This window comes from Channa argus, chromosome 20, assembly GCF_033026475.1.
Source record: "Channa argus isolate prfri chromosome 20, Channa argus male v1.0, whole genome shotgun sequence".
Lineage (NCBI taxonomy): Eukaryota > Metazoa > Chordata > Actinopteri > Anabantiformes > Channidae > Channa > Channa argus.
The window spans coordinates 11,311,055-11,329,140 of NC_090216.1; the positions used below are offsets into that span (position 1 = coordinate 11,311,055).

General features: G+C 39.0%; 1 protein-coding gene across 1 annotated transcript; it reads left to right on the top strand.

The window, feature by feature from the left end:
• Window positions 1-642: 642 nt before the first annotated feature.
• mmp25b (matrix metallopeptidase 25b) lies at window positions 643-16,361 on the top strand. The gene is made up of 16 exons (XM_067488603.1): window positions 643-781; window positions 944-1,138; window positions 2,693-2,775; window positions 2,934-3,090; window positions 3,377-3,450; window positions 4,859-4,991; window positions 9,190-9,281; window positions 10,129-10,261; window positions 10,388-10,541; window positions 11,015-11,319; window positions 11,488-11,664; window positions 12,388-12,472; window positions 12,756-12,838; window positions 13,048-13,200; window positions 13,846-14,139; window positions 15,720-16,361. Exons 1-16 carry the CDS (start codon window positions 676-678, stop codon window positions 15,974-15,976), a joined length of 2,481 nt encoding a protein of 826 aa, XP_067344704.1. The 5' UTR covers window positions 643-675; the 3' UTR covers window positions 15,977-16,361.
• Window positions 16,362-18,086: the final 1,725 nt, after the last annotated feature.

The window sequence follows — 18,086 nt, forward strand, 5'->3', positions numbered from 1 at the left end:
TGCTGTGTGTTCTAATTCTTCAGGGAGGAAATTTCCAAAAATGTAAATCGAAGTTAAGATAAGAGGAGAAGAGAAAAGCTCCACACACATTTTTGCTCAGACTAATAATGACGTCGGTAGACTTGAAATTTATGTCTTCCACTGAAAGTGAAATATGGGCTTGGTTTGAATGTTTTGTGGGTGATGTTCGTAAAGCCACTGTGTGCGCTTGTGTGTTTGCGTGTGTGTGATGCCAGTTTGTTACTAGTTATAAATGCTATGTCTTTTCATGCATATGCCTGTGTGTATGCATGCTCGGTTTTAACAGCACAGATAGAGCTAAATGCAAGTAGCATAATAAATGTCATTGCTTTCAGAGGGTTTTTTAATGTACCATAGCTCCCCATGGTATACTAGCATACCAATGTATAACACACACGCATCACGACAGCAAGCATGCAACTAACTCCATTTCTGTCTGTCACCGTGAGGCTAATTCAACACAATGCCGACCATGTGTGAACTCATCCGATATGAACCCCTCCTTCTTCTCCTTCCCTTTCTTGTCACACTTTCTCCTAACTCCCCCTCTTCCAGGAGGTAGATTTGGAGGAGCCAAAAGGTGACAGTAAACCAAAGCGGATAAACACACGACGGGACTTTATTTCTCTTCATGGTGGTTCTGAAACGCGTAGTATGTATGAGAAGTTAACCATGCTGAACCTGCAGAGCAGCTCAAACTGGAGTGGGCCCAACAACTGGTACCATGACCCCACCGGCATTCAGACGCAACACAGCACAGGTGAGGAAATATTTTTAACACATCAGTGACAACAAATCATCAGCAAAATCAAATCACATAGAAATCAAAATGTAACTTGTGTTTTTCTAAACTCGGATTCAGTCTTTATTTGTTTGTTTTTTTACACTCACACATCTCTTTTGTCACCTTCCTCTGTACCAGTGTCTGAGGGTTGTCTGTTGGACACGGAGGGTAACATGGGGGGAGAGGCAGGGGGAGGAGGAGCGGGCAGAGGGGGAGGAGTCCCTGTGGAGCGGGACGATGGTGAGGAGTCTCAGCTGAGGCTGCAGCTCAAGAGGAAGCTGCAGAGGAACAGGACCAGCTTCACACAGGAGCAGATCGAGGCTCTAGAGAAAGGTCAGGCCGTGCAAACACGCACAGCACTCTCCTCGCTTTTCAGTCATTCGCTGGCCTCCAGAGCGTGTCATGACGTAGCTTGTTCTGCTGCTTCTTTACCCTGCCAACACCTTTTTCATTGGATTATTGTCTTTAGACTTAGTTTGCAGTTTGTTGGTAAATGCCAGGGAACATAAATATGACTTTTTTTTTGAAGCAGGCATTGGTTCTGGCTACTGTTTTAAAGTTCATAAGTCGTAATAGGATTTTTGTCATCCCCTGCAAGTGAGAGCAAGCATTGCCAACCATGAGCATTTTTAGATGAAAATTATTCAGAATCTTAACCCTACAAATATTCCTGATCTGCTCCAAAAAGCCTCCAGCAGTATGTATGACAGAGTTCTGATAATGCATCATTACTGTGGATGTATTATGCACTGAGATTTGGACTTCGCAGCCTGATATCTGCTGAGAGCGATCAGGAAGCCACCCTTGAGTGGATATGGCTGCAGCAGGCCCTTGAGCTAAATAAGGATACAATGTCCACTGTGCAGCCAAGTGGAAATGTATCACTGTGGTCATTCTGTTCAAATGACATTAATGAGGTACGCTGACCTCAGTGCGGAGCCAAGGCACAATAACAATCATGTGTTGACACAGACGCCAATTATAACCAAGCCAATTATCACAATTTCTGAGAGACACTTAATTTCTTGGGCCATCTTTGTTATATATTTTTTTCAATTTCCTGATCACGTCTCACGAGTGTGAACTTCGGTTTTCAAAAATTCATATCTTTACTAGACTTAAAGTTTATCAGGATGACTCAGACTGTCAGTGGAGGGAGAAGCATGTTCTTGTTTCGACTTGTCAACAACAAAAATGTCAGCAGTTTGTCAACTGCCATAATGAGAAATGATACTGTGACACAGGAAAAACGTCTTTGGTGTGACCACAGTGTTGTTCAAGCCACTATACGCATATCAAGTGTCTGTGTCTGTTATATACTGTACTGCTTATTATACAGGCAGTCAGTACACTAGACACTACTGACACAGCGATAATTTTAGATACAAATTATGGCAAAATGCAAACATAAGGACTTTTATTTTTAGTCAGCCCACTATGAAATAAAGCGCTTAGGCAGCTTCTCAAATTGGATCCTCTCGTTTGAACTTTATGTGTGTTCCATAACGATAAATAATTTATACAAAGTGCAACAGATAAATATTTCAAATATGTTTGTGAGGATACATCTCATCTTCCTGGATTTTAGAGTCATAGATAATTAGTCACGGTGATATTAAGCACTAATAATCTGACATACAGATTAATCTCATTCAACATGTTCAGAGCACAGATTTCTAAAATGTCAATGTCATGTGAATGTGAAGTTAAATTTCTTTTAAATGTGAGTGAAGCTTGAATTTGGTTTTCACATTGAGAGACAGATGCACAGGCGACTATGTTAACACCACACAGTAAGGGTTATCAGGCGATCTGCTATCCAGTAGTCCTGTCATCCTAGATTAAGACTCACACTGTGTGTTTGACATTAGTTAATATCTTCCACAGAGTTTGAAAGGACACATTACCCTGATGTCTTTGCAAGGGAGAGATTGGCAAACAAGATTGATTTACCAGAGGCCAGGATACAGGTAAAAAGAACTCCAAGTCAACCCTCAACGCACATTTAATTCACATTTGAAACCACTCCCCTCTCCTGCGTGTAACAACATGCAACAGTATTTTTAAGCACATTGCCTCATATGCTTTTGCCTGGTAAAGGTGCCTGACAGATCTCTTTGATTGACAGGTGTGGTTCTCAAACCGAAGAGCCAAGTGGAGGAGGGAGGAGAAGCTGCGCAATCAAAGGAGGTCAGGTGGTGTAACTTCCTGTTCACAGAGCCAAGCCCCTCTGACCACATCCTTTAACACATCTGTCTATCATCAGCAGCACGGCAGCAGTTCAGGTAAACACCAGGTCACAAGACATCATAATTATTTTGTTTGTTGGCTTGTTTATAGAGCACATCATTCACAGAAGGACATCAGCAGTAAAGCAAGACTTCACATTTGGTTATGATTTAAAAATTGCGAGTAGGGTTTTTTTTAATTACAAGCCTCCCCGTCTTGATATTTGCGGACAGGCAGGCCATTAGAGCACATCTATATTACAACATTTCTACTGTGAAATGTTCCCATCACGTGTGTAAATGTGTGTGTGCTCACCATCCGGCTCTGTGTGCTTCTCTCCAGGGTCCATGTTGAGTCAGGCTGAGTCGTCCCTGCCGAGCTACAGCTCCCTGTCAGTGTTCTCATCTGGAGTCCAGGTTAGACGTTGATCATTCATCATTCATCATCCAAACTTTACCAAAGCAGGTCATCATCAGAGAGCAAAACCTTTTTTTCAGCTTCTTTGCTTAATGTGTCTAAAAAGCACAATAATGGAAATCAGTACTTAATTAAATAGATAACACTGCAGGTTGGAACACTCCTGCTATCCTGACAACTTATAATGACAATAATATCACATACCAAGGAGGCTACATCATGATTGTCACTGTCCCAGTTAAAGCACACAAAAAATACACATGATGCTAAAAAGAAATAACTTATATGTTTCACCAAAGTTTAATAATATATGAGAAAATTATCAGCAGATTAATCCACAGTCACTAGCTGCCATATTTTATTAATGGTGTAAAATTTAAAATGGACTTTGTTGTGACAGAAAGTCAGTTCATCAGAAATAATCTCTCATTTCTTGACTGTAATATGGCTTCGGCTCCCATTATTCCATAATATTGCCAAGTAAATCTTCTTGGTGGTAATGAACATGAAACAGCTCAATGAAAATGCAAGTTTTCACTTTGCTTTTTAAAACTTTTTAAATAGTTTCAGGCTAAGAACCCATTTCAAAAACTGGTCAAAGGGTCTTAAGGATGACTCATAAATAAGTGCCATTAATTTAAAATGCAGATCTGCAGCTGCATTCGGCACAACCTGGAGGCGATCTTGACAGCATCAATTGGATAATTGTTCAGTTTGTCTGCAAGACACACTAAAAGAAGCCTCTGCAATTTGAATTCTATATATCTTATTTAATATTAAATATTAAAATCCATCCATCAATTCATCATCTCATCATGACCACTTATCCAGTTTAGGGTCGCGGGGGGGGCTGGAGCCTAGGGCGAGAGGCGTCCAAGTCAAAGCCTGACTGTACAACCTGACTGGTTGCCAGTCTATCTCAGGGTCAAAACAGAAAGACGCTCACAGACAGGCAACCATTTACACTCACATTCACACCTACGAAGAATTTCAAGTCACCAATTAACTTAACACGTTTGTCTCTGCATTGTGGGAGGAAACTGGAGTACCTGGAGGAAACCCACACAAGCACGGGAAAAACATACAAATTCGAAATATGAAAATATAGATTAAAATGCAACAATATAAAAGGACTTAGTATTAGTGGCAGAAGAAAAGGTAGATAAAACCAAATGCAAAGATCAGCAGTTAGGTGAGATACATTTTGCATTTAGTGTGTGGCAATACTCTGGCACCTCCATGTGGTTAAACTGAAACCATGCTGCCAATCTTTCAGTCTGCAGTCCATGGAGTAGTTTACAGTGATGGTTATATACAGCTTGAGAAAGAGGATTTCTCAGATAAGGTAATACATCTATCTAACAACTTCTCTCTCTCTCACTCCTCTAATCTTGTGTGTACTTTCAGTCTATTCCTCCCCAGTCGGCCTCCTCCTACTCCTGCATGTTACCTCCGTCACCTTCTGCCCCACGCAGCTTTGACTCATCAACGTACTCCTCCCCTCATCTGCAGACTCCTCCCTCGGCCAGCTCCAACACCGGTGAGAGTTTCGTTATGTCTATGCGTCTGATATGTCTGACTGCTTGCTGAAATCCACACTAAATTAAAGCGTGATTTCAGCCACAGAGTAACTGACTATGATTTTCCATTTAGGGCTCATATCGCCTGGTGTTTCAGTCCCGGTCCAGGTCCCAGGAACTGAGCAGCAGAGCATGAGTCAGAACCTGGGTCAGTACTGGGCCAGATTACAGTGAAGAGACAATCCTTCCAACCAGCATAACACAAGAAGAAGGAACAAAAGGGCCTGTAATAAAATGTCAAAAAAAATATATATATATAGGGGAGACACAGGTTTTAAGGAAGCCCAGGACTGAGCTATATGGGGGCCTTGATGAGTTGCACTCCCCAAAATGCATTAAATGTTTACAAATTCAGCCAAGAGCAGCTTTGGCTGCACTTGACAGTACATTGGTCTTACTGGTATTTGCTTAGTATTGTCCGATTGCACTTTGTTTGGAGAGTGGCTGAGTCAGGAAATAGGATCAGTTTAAAGATGTGTTTAGCATTAAAACTGAATCAGAATTAAGTCATTTTGTCTCTGGAGTTTTTCAAGTTTCCGCATCTTCTAATATTTTTTGGTTCATATTTGATCTAAAAAATACAACAGAAAAAAAGGGAAACAGCCTGATACTGTCTAAATTTCCCAAATACCCTAAGAGATGTAGTTGAAAGCTCTGAAAAGCCAGTATGTTGGATTTTAGGTTTACATTTTTTTGCTGCATCTGTTTCAATCAATTTTTCCATAAATTTGACAGAAGACTGCTTTGAGGTTTGAAATATAATGGTTCAAAAAATGAATGTTACTACAAGCTCTTAACGTAAATGTCCTATATTTAGGCAAAAAGAGATACAAAATAAAAGAGGCTCATGAACTGTAGCCCTAATATTTTAAACATCAAAAGTGGGAAAGGGCACGATGTTTTGTTTGTGGACGCAAAGCAAATAGCTGAGTCATAATTTTGCCACACAGATGTGCTACATAAGTGATTCAGTAATACTAAGTAAATGCCAGCAGATCTCTGTATTGTGAAGTGTAACCACAGTTTCTTGTTACTTGAGCAGCTCAAAGATATTGTGATAACTAGCTTGTTCCTTAAGCATAAGCTGTGTGAGGGTCCTGTGAAGATTTTAGACTTGCTTGTGCCATTCACTTTTACTAAAACGTAAAAACTTTACATAAAAAGTGTAAACCCTGCCTGTCCTGTTGGCAATGTTACACTGCACAGTTTTGTACAGATGTTGGTGTATGATGAAGATAACTGTGAAATATGATAGTGGAAGGACGAATGTAGCAGGCTGAGGACTCAAATATACTGAAAGCACACGTTTCATTTGTCACGATAAATTATTTGGGTTAATGGTATTACTTTACTGGTACTGGTAACTGTCTAACGATAGGACAGATTAAAACAGTACAAATAACTCACTCAAGTATTACAGATTTTTGCCAAAAACTACAGATTATCTAATAGATTTAAAACAATCACATATCACTCAGATACATTATGGCCTAGCAATCAATATCAAGAGTACTAATACTTGTAGTGATTTTATACAGAAGTACAATAATGAAACATATCCAACAGCCAGTGACAATCAAACATCCTTATGCCAAACAAAGGAGATTCTGTCTTCAAATCACAAAATGCTGTTAGCCTGGTAGACAATCAAAGATGAACGCAGGGGAGAATCGAAGTGGGAAGGAAAACACTGTCCATACAAGAGCAATGACTTTATCAACTGTGCATGACCAAAACAAGCCGCTATAGACAATCAGCTACTTGCAGAAATGAATCAAGTATTGTACAAAGAACTGTTACTGTACTGCAGAGTTTTAACCTCTGCTCACTTTCCTCTAACTATTAGTTTTGTTGATGCATCTCAGTTTGTTATGAACTGTCTTTCAGCTCCTATTTATTTGTCACTTGTTCACATAAATCCTCTGTGTTGTTTCTGTTGATAGCGTGTGTTGTGTTAGTACTGCATAGGTACCAAGAGTCAACCCTTTTGTGACGGCCTTAGATCCCTTTAATAAAAATAAAATGTGTTTATTGAAAATAGTTTCAAAGATCTTTTGGTGTTATTTTACATTTTCTCACCATCGGTGTGGCTCATACAAGTGGATGGTTGAAAGAAGACACAAGACTATCACTGTAATAGAAAGATTTTTTTTAATGAAATTCTCAGACCAATATGATATATAAAAACAAATTTGGTGTGAAATTTATTTTGAAGGAATACATATTGTGAAATACACCTTCTAGATGAGAAAGTCAATATCACTTTCAGACATGAAGCTACAACCAGCAGCCAGCTTAGTTTAACAGGAAGAACCTTTTCTCAAATACACTTTTGAAACTAGCTTATTCTGAAACATCTTAAATCTAATTTATTTATTTTTTTCATGTAAAGCATAAAATGTACAAATCATGGGTCATTGACTCTAACTTCCTGGAGTCTTGTCCAATTATTTATAACCACAAATACCAGAAATAATACTAAAAATGTATTTTTGTATTGTGAGAATGGTGTCGAGCTTTGTGACTAACTCAAATAGCAAGAAAGCAGAAAGGCATTTCATAAGAATAACTTTCTCAATTGTGGAAAATCTCCTTGTTGAATACAGACTTTCATCTTTTCCGCTGGGACAGCGACATAAAGTGGACATGAGTGGAACTAGACAACCATTAGCAGGGAAGCATTTTGCACTAATGGCATTACTCACTTGAGCCCTGGAGGATGTACAGAAATTAAAGATGGGAGAGGAGGGAGGGGGAGGGGGAGGGGGGGAAAGATAATACCAGTGATGCCTTACAGAGAAATGACCGAGCAGACCCACACACATAATGAGGCTTTAAGTTGCCATATGAGATTCCGGTGCACTGCAGCATCATCAGTTTCTCTCCACTGTATTATAAATACACTGTGTTGAATAAAAATATTTCATGTTAGACATGAAAAGTAATGTTAACGCGTAATTTGCCACTTATGAATCACTTATTACATGACATTAGTACATCAGAATAAATATAAATATGTTTGAATGGTTTTGAAATGTCCTTTTTATAGTCAGATTTATAACAACTAAATTCAAATTTCACATTTCTAACTAAACACACAAATCAGATCACAACTCACAACTCACAAACCTCATATGACGTTTCATTTTAACAAGAATTCATTCATTCATCAACCCATAATTAGAAATCTGGAAGTTAGGGGAAAAAAACACATGACAATCATTTTAGATAGGAGACATCAATAACTAAACACATGGTGATAAACAAGATTTTGTAGTGGCCCAACTTTGTCTTATTCCAGGAAATTTACATTTACATTTATTTTTAGCTTTGTTTAAGGGACTTTACATTTCAAATGTTTTCCTCGCGTCATCGCTTAGAAAATAAACAACTCAACCACGCGTGGTGCACAGAAAAGCTGCGACAAAAATAAACGTTACGTTGTTTGAGAAATGATAACCACTGTGACTTTGACGGGACCATTTGAGTGACAGATGCTTTTCCCGTGAGAAACTGTGTGGCAGATGAACAGATAGAAATGATCTAAATGCGACCTTCAAGGATTATTATATATTCATTAATCACAGCAGACAATAAAATAAAGTTAATAATAAAAGTTATAAAGAATCAACACTGATTCAGTCGCAATGTTATTTCGGCATTTCCATTGGATTAATTCCCACAATTATCGCAGCGGAGGAGAAGCTTTCTGCCTCTTGGTGATGTTTGTGATGTATTAAAACTTAACTAGTGACTGTGCTCTTTCATCTCTGCACCTTCTGCACCTGCAGCCTGCACGCAGTGTGTGACTTTTGATCTGTATAACGCATTACGAAAGGCGGCAAGAGATCGAATGAAGAAAGCTTTAAGAGGGGACTTGGTGCGGGCGTCGGGGGCGTGGTGGTTGTGCCGGAATACACACACACACACACACACACACACACACACACACACACACACACACACACACAGTGAGTATATTGATCGATTAACCCAGCCTAGTCCTCAGAGAACAGGCTGAACCATCAGTGAAGAAACAACGGTAAGCTTCTCTTGGCTTTGGCGTGATTTGGAGGAAGCTGCTGCATAGAAAAAAGAAATGCTTCGTTTTCCTGCAAGTCATGAATATTCTGATAATAATGGAGTGATATTTTGCAGTGAATGGAATGGAGCTGCGTTTTCGGATCTGGATGGTTGTGATCTTATGGGGAAGCACATCGGGGGAGTCAGACCAGTACAGCAGAGCGTTGGTGAGTTCAAACGCACAGCATTTAATTTTTTTTATTTTATTTTACAAACAAACAAAACAGAATAAAGTGTTTAATGTATCTCTAGTTGCTTTATACTGTAGCTGTCCCTTTGTTTTTCTTGATCTTTTCAGGCCCAGTAGTTAAATATATTGTTTAACTTTTATTTATTTTTAGTAGAATAACTAGGATGCTCATTTTTGTCAACTTGGAAACGTTTGAAAGATTGTCATGTCTATTAATTTGTAATTGTTTATATATGCAAGGTGCAAGGTGCTGACAAGATGACTCATGAGGTTTATAAAAACAGGTGTTAGGGGTATTCATGTAGTGTTAGTGGATAAAAAAACAAACACATCTAACATTGTTATTTGTAACACTGTAACACTAACACTGTATCCAAAATATCACATTAAACTAATTTTAATTGATTGCAGCTGCATATGTAGAGTGAAGATCAGATACTTAAATAATGTATGAGCTTCTTATGTTAAATTTGCACACAAACTTCCTCAAAAAGACAAAAAGTGCTTATATTTGCGTTTGGGGTAAAAAGTTAAGTTTACACCTGTCAAAGTTGTGCAGGACATATGTTTAAGCTTCATTGTATGCGATGAAAGGGTGTTTGGAGCATTTTCATTCAAAAGCATAAAAATCTGACTGGAGTGATTTAACACAGCTGGTTTTACTTACCTATCTTCTTTTGCAGAGCAAAAGCCACAGACAGCAGTTGGTGACATAGGGCAAACGCATTTCGTTCACAGTTACACCACATCCTGTGGTTTGGTAAAGTATATTTGGCAAAGCACATATTACCACATTTCTTTTTGTTTTCTTCTGAACTGTGCAGGATTGGTTGAGCAGGTATGGGTATCTTCCACCTGCTGACCCTCGCACAAGTCAGCTGCAGACCAAAGAGGGAATCGAGAAGGCTATTCGTATCATGCAGAGATTCGGCGGCCTTCAGGAAACCGGAGTGCTTGGTAACAACCTCTACCATGATAACATACATATTTATTGGATGATCACATGGGGTCATATGAGGTCTCAAACTTCCTTTATTTGCTTTTTTGTTTCAACATCCAGTATGTGAATAACTTTTCTTCCAGACAATAAAACTCTCAAGCTAATGTCTACACCACGATGCTCTCTTCCTGATATCATTGGGAGTGATGAAATGCTGAAGAGGAAGAGGAGGAGGAGGAGGAGGAAAAGATATGCCCTGTCAGGCCTTAAATGGCAAAAGATGGACCTCACGTGGAGGTGTTTTTTTATTTTCTGTCGTATTACAATGTGACTCTGTGGTTTCCTGCGTATGAATCATGCTGCTTTGTACATATGACTTCTATTACTACATTAAAATGTAATCACACCAAAAGTAAGGTTAATTTTAAATCTTAGGATTAAAGATATGGAGTCACACATGGATAGTTTGGGTGGAGTTTGTGACCATAGGTCGCTGGTTTAATTTTGGGACAGGCATGATAAAATCCGAGAGGTTCATGTTAAAAAGGCACTTGTTGACAATCTTTAGCTCTTAACCCCAACTGTGCCAGGTGAGCTGGTCAGTGGACAATCCAAAACCTTCCTTTATATTGTAGAATTATAAACTCTTTGAACAATTCAGCCTTAATGAACCTTTGATTATGTGGTGTTAAAATTAGTTATAATGCTGTTAAGGATTAAAAACTCGGTTGCCACTGTGTATTGAATAGAAATTCTCTCTTTATCTGCAGTATCCACAGCTACCCATCTCCCTCGCACTCACCTAACCTAAATAAAGAGTTGGTGGAAACCATCCTCTATTATGCCTTCAAAGCCTGGAGTGATGTGTCACCTTTGACTTTCCAAAAACAGATGACTAACAGCAGGGATTCTAAAGCTGGAGGGGACATCAGAGTGTCTTTTGCCCAGATGTTGCATGAGGACGGGTACCCCTTTGATGGCAGGGGTGGAACCCTGGCCCACGCCTTCTTCCCCGGCTTGGATGAAGTGTCCGGTGACACACATTTTGATAATGATGAGATGTGGAGCTTTAGAGGTATTTACTGATTGAAATCATGATGAATGGATGATGGCCAGAAGTCCTGCTCTGCCTCAGACATTCAGAATGAGATTTTAAAAAAAAGGACAGATTACTTATATTCACCAACATCAAATCCTCTTTAGGGTTGTGACCCAGTAACACTCTTGCTTCACGCTTCCTCAGGTGACAGCAGCAGCACAGACCTGTTCACGGTTGCAGTGCACGAGTTTGGCCACGCACTGGGCCTGTCCCATTCCTCCTCCGATCCGTCCATCATGAGACCATACTACCAGGGTCCCGCTGACATGAATGATTTCCAGCTGGCCTTGGACGACAGGGTGGCCATCCAGCAGCTTTATGGTAAGCGACCAAGTGATGTCTTTCTAGATCAGAGTAAAGCTCAAAGGTATGAGTTAAAAGTACAGGTGCAGAGACAAGTATGCAAGTATGCAGCCATGTGAGAATAAACATCTTTATGCTAACTATCTGCAGCTGGTTGGCAATTTTCACCATCTTAACAAAGCTTTTTTGCATAATAATATTTGAAAATTAGTACAAAGGAAAAGACAGTTGAGGCAATAGATCTGCAAATGTTTGATATGCCAATGTTTCGCAACAACAACACTAAAATGTTGGTATGATGATGATATTAGATGAAGTCAATGGAACACTTAATTAACTTTTTAGAATCATCTTTAGCAAATCTCACAAGTTATCCAGCACTTGTCAAGGTTCTCTAGTTCAATCAAAACCAAAGACCTCATGGTGACACAAAACAGATCAGGAGGTCACCAGAGTCCATAGATGCTTTGTTGGAGGTGTTATTATTAATATTCCTCCTGCCACAGTGGTTCTGTGCTATTAAACACATCTCTTATGGTTAATCAGCTTTGTGATGACATGTTTTACTGTTAGTATAGCCCTGTAATAAAACGTGTGTAAAGGTGCATTCGTGTACAAGGGATTTTGTTGACCTATTTCCTTCCTAAGGACACTGAGAAGAATGTGGTTAGCATTTTTCTAGTGCTATCATCCTTTCCCTCCACCTCTTCAGACTTGTCTCCTGTCACTCTTTTGTTGTAGGTGTGAAAGAAGGTGGGCAAGGAGATGATGCTGATCATGACATCCCACGTCTGCCCAGTCCACCTCCAACAAAAACAACACAGCAGTGAGTAGAGCTAAAAAAATAAATACAACAAATACTACTGCACGTCCATTTAGACGATAAGTACTTATTATTGGGCTTAACAAAGATTTTAATATCTACTTTTGACCTGTGTTTACTAAAGGGTAAATTAAATATGATGAACACTGCTCTTAGAGGAGCTTTTCATTAACTTCATTAACAGAAAGCGTTTGTCTTTTTTCCCCATCTAGTGATTTTTGAGGGGAAACTACAGCCTATACATTTGACTATACAGTAGGTGTGACTAAACTATTTTTGGTCCTAGTTCTGAACCATCTTTCCCCGAGCGCTGTCAGGGAGGCTTTGATGCAGTGGCAAATATCAGGGGAGAGGTCTTCTTCTTTAAAGGTAAGTGGAAACCATAAAGAACACAGACACACACACAAACACAAAAAATCATAAAAAGTCACAAAATAAAAAATGCACTTCACTGTCTCTAAACACACACTGACTTTCGTTTTATACATAGACTCGATGCATATTCTGTTTCAGAGTAGAAAACAAAGAGCCACACGTTGGCCATGCTGGTGTCATGTTAACTCTCTTTTCTCTTAAAGGTGAACACTTCTGGAGAGTCAACCAGAAAAGATCATTATGGTCCCTTAATCCAACCCTCATCAAAAACTTCTGGATTGGCCTTCCACCAGGAACAAACAAGATTGACGCTGTGTATGAGAGGAAGAGCGACAGCCGAATCATTTTCTTTATTGGTGGGAAACAAAATCTGTGGTTTTGTTTGGCTTTGCTGAATCTAATTTTAGTATTGCAATTGTGAGTCAGAGTGGAGTGGGGACATGGTAAATGTTCTCATGACATCATCTGCAAGGACTGATTGTCAAAATCTAACTATACATTCAAAGTTGTGAAAATACATTGATATCAAGATAACAACTTTATTGCCACTATTTTGCCATCACCTGGTTTATAAACCCTAATTTAAGTTATTTGATTAAACATCTGTCAATATAGCAATGCATTAATGACAAACACAAAAAATAAATTAATATACAGTAGATATTACACTACACCATATTAAGAGTCCACATGTTAGAGGCCATGTTAGTAGTTCTTTCAGACTTACTTTCTTTCTGGGACTTTTAAGGTAAATCACATAGACGTTTAACAGGCATATATCACCCTATTTTAGCATATTAGCATGCCCATTTACAACACACAATAAAGACCGATGTTAAAGTAATTATTTTTAATAGTTTTTACTCATAAACCAAACTCTACATAGTGACAAGTGAAAATGTTGATGATGATGATGATAATGATTAATAATATTTTGAGACTCTTGTTTGACCTAAACAAATTCTGAAATATTCCTTACAGTCTTTCCTCTGTCTCTGTAGGATCTCAGTACTGGGTCTTCATAGACAATAAAGCCATGGGTGATTACCCTCGGCCTCTTTCTGAGTGGGGCATGAGGACAAAAAGCGGAGTGCCAGTGGACAGGGTGGACGCAGCCTTTATTTGGGCCCATAATGGCAAGACCTACCTGTTCAGTGGCGGGGAGTTCTGGAGGTTTGACGAGAGTAAGGCAAATGAATTGGGGACCAGGCATCCAGACCAGGGCTATCCACGGGACAGCAGCCTCTGGGAAGGTGTGCCCCCAGATATGGATGACGTCATCAGCTGGGAACAAGGTAACATTGTATTTAGAGACATAACTATGTGATTGACCATGGAGAAGGTTATTTTAGGGTGAGGAGATTTTTAAACAGTACACCATAGCTGCTAGCAGGTATCAGATGTTGGGAGAGAAATGGAATTAACCGTAAGAAGTACTAGTCCATGACTCAACTGCCTAACTGTAGTAACAGTTAACAATGTAGTAAGACATAAAAAATACACCCACTGGGTGATGGCTGCTGCACCATATATACATATATAAAAGGTGAGTTTGTGCAAAGAAAGTAGTCACATCAAATGTATCTTATTGTCCAAATATTATCTTTAAAGTTTGTTAGTGTAGCTTTTGTACAGCAGTGGAGATAGCGCTTAGATCCGGAAACTTAAGTAACCCTGCAGAGTTTCCGACAAGTGGTGATTTGAAATCAGAGCCAAACAAGTGACTTTCTGTATTGTGCACAAGGGAGTACGTGCATGAAGCAGAGTCATTAACATCCTGCTAAGGACATCTCTTAGTCCTAAAATGATTTTTGGTTCTTGTAACATTCACAACATTCACAAACTTGGTTTGTCTTTAAAGATTGAAGACTGCATTGTTTCTATGCCTCTTCTATGCCTTTGCTTTTTTTTTTTTGTCCTTTCGCCTTATCCCATGAGTTCAGGGTCGCCACAGCGGATCATTGGCCACATGTTGATTTGGCACAGTTTTTACACCGGATGCCCTTCCTGATGCAACCCTCCTCAATTTCCACATATAGCCAGGACCAGGAATCAAACTACTAACCGTGTGGTCCGTGGACAACTGCCTTACCAACTGAGTTACAGCCGCTATCATTGTTAGTTCCTTACTGCCACCTGTAGGTCATTGGGATAGTGTGCATCACCTTACCAATTTGTGGCATGTGTGTCATCATACATCCATCTAGTTCTCATAAACTAAACAGATATATTGAGACAAAAGTAACTTAAACTAATAATAAATAGCTTGACCTGTAAACGCAGCATTTCCTCCCTAAATGTAGCAGAAAATTTTAATAAATGTATTATCTTTCATTGAGGGGGCGGCTGTAGCTCAGTTGGTTAGGCAACCGTCAACAAACCGCAGGGTCAGTGGTTCAAATTCCGGTCCCAGCTATATGTTGTCTCAGCGTCTTGTCACACTGAACCTCTAACAGCCCATTCCCCTCCCCGGCTGTGCAGTGCCGGTCCAAGCCCGGTAGTGATTGGGGAGGGTTGCGTCAGGAAGGGCATCCGGCGTAAAAACTGTGCCAAATCAACATGCGGACAATGATCTGCTGTGGCAGAACATATCCCTGAACTCACAGGATAAGCCGGAAGGAGAAAAAAAAGTATCTTCCGCTGATTTTCTGTAACATCTCTTGCCCATTTACAACACACAATAAAGACCGATGTTAGAGTCGTTATTTTTAATAGTTTTTGCTCATAAACCAAAGTGTACATAATGACGAGTGAAAATGTTTTTATAATCTTCCATTGATTTTCTGTAACATCTCTCTTCTAACTTATAACTTTTTTATTAACAATAAAAAACTATGACTGAGCCTTAAATAATGAAGATGCTGCTGCCTTTTAGGAGATGCCTACTTCTTTAAGGACAACCAGTACTGGGTATTAAAGAGTGGAGGATTAAACCAAGACATCATCACTCCTAAATCCACGGCTGTAGAATGGCTGTGGTGTCCAGCACCACCTATGACCTCTGCTCCAACCAATCCACAAAACCCAAAAGAGTGTTCCTGTGATGTAAGAGGATCATCTTCATTTCTAAGAAGCAGCTGTACTCTCCTGGTCACTGGTATATTGGCAATTAATGAGTTTTTTAGGAAGTAAAAACTTGACTTTGAACCCCTTATCCCATTGTAAAGTATTAGTAGTAGTAGTAGTAGTAGTAGTAGTAGTTCTTTACATCAGTATTAGAGTACATTACAGTACAACCCACTTTTTCAAGTTTCAAGATACAGATATTGTATCGATATCCTTTCCTTTTAAGTTCTGTAGATATATTGTAGTAAACATACTCTTAAAGTTATCAGGGTTTAGGGGTTTTGATCAAAATGTTGTTTTGTTTTCTTAAGGTTGGGACTGATGTTTTTGTTATAATGACATGTAAAATATACTGTACCTTCAGGTCTTTATGCAAGAACTCAACAAATGGAAAAGTTTTAAAGTCGCTATTTGAAAATGTCAACAATAAAATGTCAGAGTTCTAGAGGTTTTTTCTGTGTCATTGTCTCAACTATATTTGGCAAACAAACTATTAAAAAACTATTACAGTATGTTGCACTTCTAAAACATTAGAATTAACTAACAATAAAGCACATGCTATGTTCATTTTTTACTGACAAATCCAGGTGTCACAGCAGCTGTGTAATGTTAGAAGTGAAAAGTAAAAAACAGAAGTAAAAAACAGAAGTGTGAAGCTCTGCATGTAATCTGCTAAAACTGTTATTGATTTAATGAAAAGGCTAATACATTTTAAACTGAAACAGTCAGATCTGACAAACCACATCTAAAGTGTCTAAATCAAGCTCAATTCAGGTGCAACAATAATGGCTAGTTACACAAAGCCATCAAAAAGAAAGACAGTACAAATTAGCAAAAATAACATTGCTAAAACATGGTTGACACTAGGAATTTAAAGAGAGGAAACAGTTCTGTTTCATGTGCAACGTTGTAAGAAATCATGGTGACTCATTAGACCACGTGAAAGAGGCCACAGAACGCAGCCAACATAACCTGCATGTGACATCTATATCACGCTGTTGCGACCAGGTTCCCATTTCATGTTTATGAGAAGTAATGATATAGATTCAAATACACACATCTAGATATGGCTTTAAGTCATTTTCTAACTGCAGGGACAGTGGTCCAGTCCCCAGCTCCTCTGGTCCACAAGCTAAGTTGCTCCTGATGTGTCAGAAGTTGCTATATTATGGAGGAACATGCATGTTTACATCCAGTAACAGGATCCTGATCACCACCTCTGTTAAAAGGAAATCGTCAGCATCATCATAATATACTAAAAAAACTGACTATGTGGAGAAAGAAAATAACGTCAGAAAAAGACTACAGCACTATTTTGAAAGTGTAAATGCAGTTATTTTAAATATCAGCTCCAAAAGCTAAAATTGTGTGTTATTTAAGCCTGCCACACATGTTTTACATTTTTACAAGACTGATATACTATAATACTGAACAAAATGTAAACTGCAACAGTCTTAGTAAACTGTTTCTGACAGTCAGAGCACTCAAATCCAGTTTATCTTACCTTTAACCCTTAGTTTTTAAAAACGTTTGATTTTACCACATTAATAACCACGTGAACACATCGGTGTGATCACAGTTAAAGGTACCTCCTCTGTGGGCAAACTTGAGCAGCTGGTCTGAAACCAATAGTTTCTTTGTTCATTTTGTGTTAATGTACAAAGAAATGCATCAAAACTCACTGGGTAAAGCTTCTTCGTGCAGCAATATAGTGATCCATAACTCAGTGCCAACTGAACAATACACTTCAGCAGAGGGAAAAAGTGGAAGGTTTCAGACCTTAAGAAGGTATTAACTATTGTTAAGTCTCTATAAAGGAATGCCAGAATTTTCACACCTTTATAAATAAGAAGTATCAGGGAAATAAGCAGAGTGTAAACAAACAATGGAAAAAGTGAATTTCATTACATGATGCTGCTAAAAGACCAGTCTACAAGTAGATAACCAGAAACCAGAAACCAGAAAGCTTCCTCAGGCTTTGCTGACACCCTCAGGTGAATTAGAACTGTGCAGGTTGTGATTCCATTAAAGTGGTGTCTTTCCAGAGCGCTGGCATTTCTTTGCCTGGGAACTGCTCACTCACAGCAGAGAAGCCAGGGCCATAATGTCTGCATCAGCTCCTGAGTCAGAAAATGCCATTAACACATGGACCTGATGTTATATGGCAAGCTAAGCG

Excerpts from the sequence above, each read along its gene's own strand:
- mmp25b (XM_067488603.1), top strand. The coding sequence starts at position 676 with ATGTATGAGAAGTTAACCATGCTGAACCTGCAGAGCAGCTCAAACTGG. Across the intron at positions 10,262-10,387 it reads TCAGGAAACCGGAGTGCTTG|ACAATAAAACTCTCAAGCTA; the intron begins GTAACAACCTCT and ends CTTTTCTTCCAG. Across the intron at positions 14,140-15,719 it reads CGTCATCAGCTGGGAACAAG|GAGATGCCTACTTCTTTAAG; the intron begins GTAACATTGTAT and ends GCTGCCTTTTAG.